We start from the raw sequence: 12,197 nt of genomic DNA, 5'->3' as shown, positions 1-12,197 counted from the left end.
TACAGGCGCCCACCACCACGACCAGCTAATTTTTTTTTTTTTTTGTATTTTTAGTAGAGACGGGGTCTCACTGTGTTAGCCAGGATGGTCTCAATTTCCTGACCTCGTGATCCACCCTCCTCAGCCTCCCAAAGTGTTGGGATTACAGGCATGAGCCACCGCGCCTGGCCATATTTTCAGTTTCTTAAGGCTTACAGCCTCTCACCTGAAAACTGCTTCTTTTTTCTCACACTTTGGGTAATTCCTGCTTTTTTTTTCTTCTTTTAAAAAATGTATAATAGTCCTAATATTTATAAAAGTCCACAGGTCATACAAGATTCAAAGACAAGAAGCAAAGTACAATTAAGAACCTCACTTTTTTTCACATAGATACAATGTCCACAAGTGTATATGCTTTAAAAAAATTGTGATTCTACTAACTTGCTTTTTCCCTCTTCCTCAGTAAGATTATTACAGGATTTATTTTTAATTTTTAATTAAGATCCAGGTTATACAAGTAGTTTAAAATAATGAGTTCTACAAAGTTTGTTAAGAAAAACAGTAGTCCAGGTTCTGGTTCCAGATAAGATGGAGTAAGCGCACTTCACCTGTCTCTCCCACTGAATGCAGCTAAAAACCTGGGCAAAATTCTTGGAGTGGCTATTTGAGGACTCTGAAAAGTAAATTGTAGGAGACAGACTGGGGAAGAAGACCAAAATTCAAAGTACCATTGAACCAGCAGTGAGTTTACCATTTTTTTCTTCCAGTATACCCCAGCCTGAACTTAATGTATCCTGCAACTTGGAAGTGAGCATTGACATGGACAGAAAATGCGTCGAGAGAAGTCTTCTAGTTCTGACTCAAGGAGGAGGAAAGGGGTCTCCTAATGCCCAGAGAAAGCATGGAAATCCTACATCTTTCTCTCTTTTTTTCTTTTCTTTATTCTCTTATACCCAGGCCTCAAACAGTCCTTGACAGTGGCTGCAGTGGCCTCAATGGGGGCAGGCAAGAGCCTAAAATAGAGGGAGAGGATCCTTCTTCTCAGATTGGAGGAACTGTGGTCTGAAGAGAGTTGGGCAAATCCCCACTGCTTTTTTTCTCCCTCTGCCATTCTGTTGCTTGGCCCTGCCTGATGTGAGCACAGTCATGGGAAGTACTCTGCAGAGTGGTGTTAGTAAAGCCCCAGAGTTCTGCTGGAAGACTGGAAAAGGGGAGCCCCAGTGAAATGAAAGATTGTAGAAGAGGGAAGAACTTGGGACACTGACCACCTAAAGTTGCTTTTGGACTCCTGAGCTGACCTCCAATCTGTGCATGCATGGGTCCAATCCTAAACAGCATATATGGACTTTGAGAATTGAATTATGGGATAGACCACTGCCCACATCCCAAATGGGAAACCACGTGGGGTACTTATGGAACACATTAAATATAACTGCAAAGGCTTTGAAAACTGAATTGACATTAGAAATACAACCTACAGAAGGCCAGTCAGAACTTGAAGCATGAACTCAACTGGGTCAATTACTGGCTAAAGCAAAAATACCAACATTCTTGGTGGAACTTGAATAAGACCTAGAGTCTCATAACATAATATTCAAAATGTCCAGAATACAACCTAAAATCACTCAGCTTAGAAAGAATCAGACAAATCTGAATTCATATAGAAAAAGATAGAACATAGATGCCAATGCTAGGATCATACAGATGTTAAAATTATATTAAAAAGACTTTAAATCAGCCATTATGACTTTGCTACAAGAATGAGCAGGAAGATAGACAATCTTAGCAAGGGAATAGAAGATATAAAGAACAACTAAATGGAATATTTAGACCCAAGATGTACAATTACAGACATAAAAAACTCACTGAATGGGCTCAATAGCAGAATGGACATGATAGATGAAAGATTCAGTGAACTTGAAAACAGATCAGTAGAAATGATCTAATCTGAACAACAAAGAAAAAACATGTAAAAAAAAAAAAACAGAGCCTCAGTGACCTATGAGATAATATCAAAACATCTTACATTTGTGTCATCAGCAATCCAGAATGAGACCGAGTTTGGTGCAGCAAAGATATATAAAGAAATAATGACATACAGACTGAAAAGGAGGAAATAAAACTGTTCCTGTTTGTGGATGACATGATTGTCTATATAGAAAATCCCAAGAATCATAAAAACTTCCTAGAATAAGTGAGTTTAGCAAGTGATACAAGATCAGGCCACAAAAAGCAACCATATTTCTGTGTACTAGCAATGAACAATTGAGAACTGAATTTTAAAAAGTTCAGTAACTCCAAAAGAAATACATAGTGTATAAATGTAACAAAGTATATGCCGGATCTGGGCTGGGCACAGTGGCTCATGCCTGTGATCCCAGCACTTTGGGAGGCTTAGGTGGGCGGATCACCTGAGATCAGGAGTTCGAGACCAGCCTGACCAACATGGAGAAACCCCATCTCTACTAAAAATACAAAATTAGCCGAGCATGGTGGTGCATTCCTGTAATCCCAGCTACCTGGGAGGCTGAGGCAGGATAATCGCTTTAACCCGGGAGGTGGAGGTTGTGGTGAGCTGAGATCGCACCATTGTACTCCAGCCTGGGCAACAAGAGTGAAACTCTGTCTCAAAAAAAAAAAAAAGTATATGTATATATTCTGTATGTTGAAAACTATAAAACCCTGATTAAAGAAATAAAAGAAGATTTAAATAAATGGAGAGGCATACCATATTCATTAATTGGAAGGTTCACTATAGTAAAGATGTTGATTCTCCCCAATTGATCTATAGATTTAATGAAATAATAATAAAAATCCCAGCAGTACTTTTTATAGTTATAGAGAAGCTGATTCTAAAGTTAATATAGAAGGGCAAAGGACCTAGAGTAGCCAAAACAATGTTGAAAAAGAAGAAGAATGTTGGAAAAAAAATCAAATCACATAGAGAATAGATTTTAAGTATTCTTATTAAAAATGTTGTCTTTGTGAGGCATGTTATTAGTTTGAGCCATTCCATCGTGTATACATGTCTTCAAAACATCATGTTTATACAATAAAAATGTATAATTTCTGTCAATTAAAAAAATACATAGTGAGACCCGCATCTCTATAAACTAAGAAAAAAAAAATAAACTCAACATGGTTGTACATGTCTGTAGTCCCCCGCTGCTCGAGAGGCTGAAATGGGAGGATTGCCAGAGCCCAGGAGTTTGAGTGCACTATGATTGTGCCACCATACTCCAACCTAGGTGACAAAGTGAGATCCTGTCTAAAAATATAAAATATAAGCAAAGAAACTATATGATTTTAAAACTTAGTACAGAACTAGGATAATCAAGACTGTGGTATTGGCAAAGGGATAGACATATAGATCAAGTGGAATAAAATAGAGATTTTGGACATAGGCTGACCCACACAAAGAAGGCCAATAATAATCTACAAAGTTGCAAAGGCAATTCGGTGGAAAACGAATAGTCTTGGTGTTGGAACTATCAGGCATCCTTTTACAAAAGTAATGAACCTCCGCCTAAACTACACACATTATGCAAAAATTTACTTAAGATGTGCCACACATCTAAATGTGAGATATAAAGCTGTGTAACTTTTAGAAGAAAACATGGAGAAGATCTTTGTAACTTGAGTTTAGGCAAGAAGCTTGTCAAATGACAACAAAAGCATGAGTCATAAAATTTAAAAATTGATAATTTGGATTTCATTAAATTAAAAACTTTGCTTCCAAAAGACATTATGAAGAGAATGAAAAGACAAGTTACAGAGTGGAAGAAAAATATTTGCAAATCACCTGCAAAGGACTTATTTTCAGAATATATAAAGCACTCTGAAAACTCAACAATAAGAAAACAAACAATTAAAAATATTTAATAAACTTTTACAGGTACTTCAAAGAAGATATAGAGTGTTAAATCAGTTCATGAAAAGATGTTTAACATGACTAAACATTAGGAGAATGCACAGTGAGATACCACTGCACACCATTAGAATGGCTTAAACTGTACTTCTGACTGGCTGCAACCTGGGGCTCCCTTGATTCCCCCCTCCTTGGGTTTGATTAACGTGCTAGGATGGCTCACAGAACTCAGGGAAACATGTTTACCAGCTTATTAAAAAGGATATTGCAAAAGATACAGATGAACAGCTGGATGAAGAGATGGATAAGTGTGAGGTATGGGGGAGTGGGGAGCTTCTGTGCCCTCTCTGGGTAGGCCACCCCCCCAGCCCTTCCACTTATTCAGCAAACCAGAAGCTCACACATCTCATTGTTCAAGAGTCTTTATAGAGCTTAATCTCTAGCCCCTCCCACTCACCTTTCCTGGAGGTTGGTGGGTGAGGCTGAAAGTTCCAGTCCTCTCCTCTAAGCACTTTGTCTTTCTGGTGACTGGCCCTGTCCTGATTATATAGGGGCTTCGTCCAAGTTACCTGATTAACATAAACTCAGATGTTATCAAAAGAGTAATAACAAAGACATTTCTATCACTCAGAAAATTCCACAAGTTTTAGAAACCAGGTGACAAGTACCAGGGACAGAGACTAAATATATTTCATATTATAGTTGGTTGTTCCTGTCAGTGGGTTCCACATCCATGCATTCCACATCTGTGAATGCAACCAACCACAGATTGAAACTATTAGGAAAAAGGCTGGGCATGGTGGCTCACATCTGTAATCTCAGCACTTTGGGAGGCCTAGGTGGGGGTATTATTTGAGATCAGGAGTTTGAGACCAGCCTGGCCATCAGCCTGTCTCTACTAAAAATACAAAAATTAGCCGGGCATGGTGGTGCACGCCTGTAATCCCAGCTTCTTGGGAGGCTGAGGCACGAGAATTGCTTGAACCTGGGAGGCAGAGGTTACAGTGAGATGAGATCAGTCCACTGCACTCCAGCCTGGGTGACAGAGCAGACTGTCTCAAAAAAAAAAAGAAAGAAAAAAGAAAAAAAATTAGGAAAAAAATATTGCGTCTGTACTAAATATGTATAGACTTTTTTTTTCCCTGTAATTATTTCCTAAACAATCAGTATGGCAACTATTTGCATAGCATTTACATTGTATTAGGTATCATAAGTAATCTAGAGATTATATACAGTCATGCATCACACAACAGCATTTTGTTCAGTGACAGACAGTGGTCCTATAAGATTATAATACTATGTTTTTAGTGTACCTTTTGCATGTTTAGGTACATAAATACTTAACCATTGTGGTATAACTGTCTATAGTATGCAATACAGTAACATGCCATACAGGTTTCTAGCCTAGCAGCAATAGGCTGTACCATATAGGCCTAGGCATGTAGTAGGCTATACCATCTAGGTTTTTGTAAGCACACCCTATGATGTTTGCACAGTGACTAAATCACCCAAGGATGCATTTCTCAGAACATATCCCTGTTGTTTTGCAAAGCCTGACTGTATATGGGAGGATGTGCCTAGGTTACATGGAAAATAGTACCCCATCTTTTTTTTTTTTTTTTTTTTTGAGCTGCAGCCTTGCTCTGTCGCCCAGGCTGGAGTGCAATTGTGCGATCTCGGCCCACTGCAACCCCTGCCTCCCAGGTTCAAGTGATTCTCCTGCCTTAGCCTCCTGAGTAGCTGGGATTATAGGTGCCCACTGCGATGGGGTTTCACCAGGTTGGCCAGGCTGGTCTTGAACTCCTGACCTCAGGTGATCCACCCACCTCGGCCTCCCAAAGTGCAGGGATTACAGGCGTGAGCTACTGCGCCTGGCAGGTACCCCATTTTTTATCAGAGACTTGAGCATTGGTGGATTTTGGTATCCAAGGGAGGTCTTGGAACCAGTCCTCCATGGATACCAAGGGACAACTGTATACCACAGTGGCATATAAGGTTTTAGCTTACTTTTCTTGTCTGATCATACTTCCCACCTCAGCCCACCTTAACTCATATCAAGTCCTCTAGCCTGTCAGCTCTATTAATTATTTATCACATGTACTTAGATCCTTTATGACTTTGTGGGTGACCTTTTAGAATACTCTTCTCAAAAACTTGTAAAATCTAGTGATTTAATGCTCATGTGAAGCCTCATAAGCCAAATTTTTGAATCTTCTTTATATCCATAGCAGTTTATGTATAATATTATAGAACTCATACTGTATTACTTTTTTTGTTTACATATCTTGGCTGTGAACTCTTTGAGGGCATGGATCTTACTTAATTTATCTTGTATTTCTAGTGCCTAGTTTAGTGCTTGGCATATAGTAGGTCGTCCTGTTTCTGTTCTGTCACAGTCTTTCTTTCCCTTTTAGTTTTAATACTTATAGACAAGGTGTTACATGATTTTAAAATCTGTTTCTGTCATTTCTGGGCATAATGGTTAAGAGCAAAGGCTCTGGAATTAAACTGCTTCATGTTCTGGTTGTAATTTTGGACAAAGTAACCTCCCTAGGCCTCTATTTCTGTATTTGAAAAATGGAGAATATAATAATACCTACATTATTGGCAGGATTAAATGCATGTAACATGCTTGATATAGAGACTGGCATAAAATGCTTGCATATTATGTGTGCATATCATGCTTATTTATTTATGTATTTAGAGACAGGGTCTCACTCTGTCACCCAGGCTGGAGTCAGTGGCATGATCACAGCTCAGTGCAGCCTTGACCTCCCAGACTCAACTGAGCCTTCCACTGCAGCTTCCTGAGTAGCTGAGACTACAGGCATGTGCCCCCACACCTGGCTAATTTTTGTATTTTTTGTAGAGATGGGGCCTTGCCATGTTGTCCAGGCTGGTAACTCCTGGACTGAAATAATCCTCCCACCTCAGCCTTCCAAAGTGTTGGGATTACAGGCATGAGCCACTACTCTTGGCCCATATTATGCATGTTTTATTAGCCATTATTCTATTCATTTATTTACACATATTCATTGAGCATTTAAATCACTCTTTACTGTGCCAGGTATTGTGGGTATTGTGCCAGGTACTGTTACAGCCTAGCAGGTTCTTCTTGCCTGCTGCACAGAAAAAGCCAATACACTGAGACTGGTGTTGCAGCAGCGAGTTTAATAATTGCAGTGTGGCTCATTGAGGATGATGTGTGATATTTCTCAAATCTGCCTCCCTGAGAATTTGACAACTGGGTTTTTAAGGATAGTTTGGTGGGCAGGGGGCTAGGGAATGGGCACTGCTGATTGTTTGAGTTGGGGATGAAATCACAGGGCTATTGAAACTATCTTCATGTGCTGAGTCATTCCCTGGGTGGGGGACGCCTGGGTGGTGTCAGTTGGTCCACTAAAAAATATCTCAAACACCAGTCTTAGGTTTCACAATAGCAATGTTATCAGTAGGGGCAATTGGGAAGTTACAAATCTTTTTTTTTTTTTTTTTTTTTTTTTTTTTTTGAGACCAAGTCTCTCTCTGTCGCCCAGGCTGGAGTGCAGCGGTGCAATCTTGGCTCACTGCAGCCTCCTCCTCCCGGGTTCAAGCGATTCTTCTGCCTCAGCCTCTTGAGTAGCTGGGACTACAGGCATGCGCTACCATGCCCGGCTAATTTTTGTATCTTTAGTAGAGATGGGGTTTCACCATATTGGCCAGCCTGGTCTCAAACTCCTGAACTCATGATCTGCCCGCCTCAGCCTCCCAAAGTGCTGGGATTACAGGCGTGAGCCACTGCGCCCAGCCAGAAGTTACAAATCTTATCACCACCAGCTAGTGACTCCTGAGTAGTAGGCAATTACAAAAAGGCAAGTTAGGAAACAATGACTAGTTATTATTTATACCTAAACCTTAACAGAATTCAGGCCCCTACCGTAATCCTGTTTTTGGCCTTTCATTAGTTTTATAAAAGCAGTTTCTGTCGCCAGAGAGTGGGTTTGTTTTGAGAAGGGGCCATTGTCATCCTTGCTTTAAAGTTAAACTGTAAACTAAATTCCTCCCATAGCCAGCTTGGCCTGTGTGTAGGGATGAGCAAAGGCAGTTAGCTTGTGATGTTAGAAGCAAGATAGAGTCAGCTATGTTGGATGTCTCTCACTGTTACAGTTTTTGCAAAAGTGTTTTTAGTACCAGAACAAGATAGATACGGTCCCTGTACATGACAGAAAAGTAGTCTTAAGGGATGGATAATACAAGGAAAACACTATTTAACTTATTTTTTATTGTTTCTTTGAAGCTAGAGGACAAGAGTAAGTTGCTAATGACCATCATTTTATTCTTTCATTCTTACTACAATGTAATAGATAACACTGTTTTGCAAATATATGTAAAATACATGTTAAGTGATCAACATGTACTGTGTACATTGTGAATTATTGTGTTCTCCATTGCACCCATTCTTGCTAGCTTATACCCCCTTTATAAACAAAAACATAGAGAATGAGAGAACAGTCTTGTAACTGGTTGATAACACAGGTGCAAAAAAATGAGTCTTTTTTTTTTTTTTTTAGGGGAAGGGGTCTTGCTATGTTGCCCAGGCTGGTCTCAAACTCCTGGCCTCACACAATCCTCCCACCTTAGCTTCCCAAGTAGCTGGGATTATAGGCAAAGCCACTGCACCTGGCTTTGCTGAGTCTTAATTGTATTTATGTTTTAAGTCAGTTAGGAGGCAAATTTTTTTTAGTGTTTCTTCAGTCTACCAAATCTTCGTCTTCAAGCTTTGGCCTGTTACTCTTCCTTACTTTCAAGCAAGCTCCTTCAAAGACTGTCTGCCCTCATATTTCATATTCTCTTTACTCTTTAACCCATTATAAACTGGCTTCTGCCCCTTGACTCACTAATGACTTCCGGTTTATGTTAGTATTTCTCAGCCTTTCTATGTACTTGTCAATGTCCACTTCTGCCCTCATGAAGTGTTCTTCTCCCTTGGTTTCTGTGATACGGCTCTCTCAGTTTCCTCCTATCTTTCAGGCTATTCCTCTATTTCCTTGAGGGACTCTTATTTTTGCTCATGCTTTGAATGTTGCCTTTTCTAGGGCAGGCATGGTGGCTCATGCCTGTAATCCCAGCACTTTGGGAGGCTGAGGTGGGAGGATTGCTTAAGCCCAGAGTTTGAGACCAGCCTGGGCAAGATATTGAGACCCTGTCTTTAAAATAATAATAATAATTAATGTTTCATTTTCCAAATTATGTGCTTAAGTTTCTTTTCCTCTTATATTACATTCTTTTACTTGTCAATCTTCCACGTATTGTCCATGAACTAATGGTTCCTCAATGTACATCTGGAGCTCTGCCTTTTGGTCTTAGCACCATGCCTGAACTTACAATGTCTACTGAATTCACTTGATTGTCCTAAAATTCAACATTTTACTATCCCTTAAAATCTATACAGCCTACTATATTCTCATATTTTGGTACAACTTTTCATTTAATTTTGCCAATTCTAGTAAAAAACTACATCTTTAATATTGGTCAGATTTATCTTATTTTATCTATCTCTAATCCCCTTATTCTTTCTCGTGGATATTATAACTATCCCCCAGAGTGACCTTCTCCGCTAGAATTGACACCCTTGTGGTCTACCCGCCTCATTGCCGCCACAGTGTTTTAGTATGTTATTCTTTATCTTAAAATCTTTTCGATACTTCTCATTACCCTGCAGTAGTTTTCAAATATCTATCCATGCCCTACCTGCTTTAGGATCATTTAAAGAACTTTGGAGGCCCGGTGCAGTGGCTTATGCCTGTAATCTCAGCACTTTGGGAGGCTGAGGCGGGCAGATCGCTTGAGCCCCGGAGTTTGAGACCAGCCTGGGCAACATGGTAAAACCCCATCTCTACAAAAAACACAAAAATCAGCCAGGTGTGGTGGCACACACCTCTAGTCCCAGCTACTCGGGAGGCTGAGGTGGGAGGATCAGTTGAGCCCTCCAGGAGGCAGAGGTTGCAGTGAGCCAAGATCTTGCCACTGCACTTCAGCCTGGGCAACAAAGTGAGACCCTGTCTCAAAAAAATAAAAAATAACAACGAACTTTTGAAAAGCTCATATTCTTTATCTTTCTCCACAGATTCTGAATCAATATAGAACTGAGGAATCTTTAAAAAGTTTTCCACTGCCTTCGGGTCAGTGGTGTCAAAAAACAAAAATAAAGTTTTCCGGCTGGTTTTCATAAGTAGCCAGGGTTGAAAAACACTAACCAATATATGTGGCTCAATTCTTTTGGGGGGGTCTTTGCATGCTTTTCTTTAATGAGATTTCCGCTGTACCCCTGCTCCCCTCTATGCCCCAGCCAGCACATTTTTGGGTTTCTCAGATGGAACTCAGGTTGAAAATCACTGAGCTAATCCACATCAGTGAGGCCCAGAAAGATTGTTTGTCTTGCTGAAGTCATAACAATGAGTACCATAACATATCTGAAATTCAGGGTTTATATTCCTAACATAGTTCTTTTTTATTGCTCTTCTGTGGCTTCATATGTATTGTATCTGGGCAGGTTGATCTGAATTGACCACTTAATCTTTTCCTCCCTAAATAAGTTACCATACATTTGTTTCCTCATTCATATATTGTTTATTTATTCATTCAAATAATCATTTATTTGACCACACAAAGGAATAGTACAGTGCCTGGGAGGAGAAGAGATAGGTAGAAAATTTGAATAATATAAGTTTTCTATCCTTAAGGTTCTCAAGATGTATTTTATATTCAATCATAAAACACTATACAGAAAAGCAAATTATTAATTTTTTAAGAGAAACCATAGTATATTCTTTTCCACTGTTTTCTTTTTTTATCCAGGGAAAGACCATGTTTGTAGATTTATTGGCTGTGGGAGGAATGATCGATTCAACTATGTGGTCATGCAGTTGCAGGTAGGTTACCTTGAAAACGTATCTTTAAATTCTTCAGTTTTGATCAAAGTATACAATTACAGTGAATATGAATAAAAAGTAACAACAATCTTAGTACCATGTGAGAATGTTTTATACTATGCAGATGGAACTGTATTTAAACAGACTTGATACAGATTTTCCAAAAATGAAATAATTGTCTTTGTCCGCTATTTGAGTTGACCTGTATCTTTACTGATTGTCATCTTTGCAGTTTTCGATCCCTGCATGGATGAGGGTATATAATGTGAATCTTGCCCCTTCCACCCTTCATTACCTTAGGGGTTCCAGTTTTCCATTTGTATTCTAAAGTATTGTCTTAGTCTGTTTTGTGCTGCTGCAGAATACCCAAGACTGAGTAATGCATAAAGAACAGAGATTTATTTCTTACCATTCTGGAGGTTGGAAAATCCAAGATCTAGGGACCCACATCTTGCAAGGGACTTCTTGCTGCATCATTCCATAGTAGAAGTTGGAAGTGCAAGTAAGTATGCACATGAGCAAGGAAGGTGAAGAAGGGGTCCCAGCTCATCCTTTTTATCAGGAACCTACTTCCAAGATTACCCCACTTCCACACCAAAATATGTCTCAAAATAAGACATATATATGGCCAAAAAGCATATGAAAGAATGTTCAACATCACTCATCTTTAGAGAAATGCAAATCAAAACCACAGTAAGACACCAGCTCACACCAGTCAGAATGACTATTATTAAAAAGTCAGAAAATAACAGATGCTGGTGAGATGGTGGTGAAAAGGAAACACTTATACACTGCTGGTGGGAATATAAATTAGTTCAGCTACTGTGGAAAGCAGTCTAGAGATTTCTCAGAGGACTTAAAACAGAACTACCATTCAACCTAGCAATCCCATTACAGGGTATATACCCAAAGGAATAAAATCATTCTACCAGAAAGACACATGCACTTATGTGTTCATTGCAGCACTATTCACAATAGCAAACAAGTGGAATTAACCTTACATGCCCATCAATGGTGAACTGGATAAAGAAAATGTGGTACGTGTATACCATGAAATACTACACAGCTATAAAAATGAATGAAATCATGTTCTTTGCAGCAACATGGATGCAGCTGGAGGCCATTATCCTAAGCAAATTAATGCAGGAATACAAAACCAAATACTGATAAGTGGGAGCTAAACATTGAGTACACATGGATACAAAGAGGGGGACAATAGACACCAGGGCCTACTTTGAGGGTGGAGCAAAGAAGGAGGATGAGGGTCGAAAAACTACCTATTGGATACTATGCTCACTACCTGTGTGACAAAATCGTTTCCACACCAAACCCCAGCAACACACAATTTGCCCATGTATCAAACCTGCACATATACCCCCGAACCTAAAATAAATATTGAAAAAGAAAAAAACCATAGCAAGTCTTGTCTACTTGAAACT

At 39.4% G+C, this 12,197-nt stretch overlaps 1 protein-coding gene across 11 annotated transcripts in view; it reads left to right on the top strand.

Annotated features, from left to right (window-relative positions):
- The window catches only part of TTBK2 (tau tubulin kinase 2), a 179,204-nt gene that overhangs the window by 71,675 nt on the left and 95,332 nt on the right, over positions 1–12,197 (top strand). For 8 of the 11 annotated variants that reach the window (XM_034938605.3, XM_063596588.1, XM_063596586.1 and 5 more), the window contains one exon: positions 10,685–10,758. The exons of 1 other annotated variant lie outside the window; for it this stretch is intronic. In XM_034938605.3, the coding sequence (XP_034794496.3) occupies positions 10,685–10,758 (74 nt within the window). Of the gene's footprint in view, positions 1–2,049; positions 2,174–10,684; positions 10,759–11,119; positions 11,261–12,197 lie in introns of those variants that run through there. 2 more of the 11 variants (XM_034938604.3, XM_063596590.1) reach the window with 2 other exon arrangements.

This window comes from Pan paniscus, chromosome 16, assembly GCF_029289425.2.
Source record: "Pan paniscus chromosome 16, NHGRI_mPanPan1-v2.0_pri, whole genome shotgun sequence".
NCBI lineage: Eukaryota > Metazoa > Chordata > Mammalia > Primates > Hominidae > Pan > Pan paniscus.
Note: the sequence above shows the minus strand (reverse complement) of the source record. Positions and strands in the feature narration are given on the sequence as shown.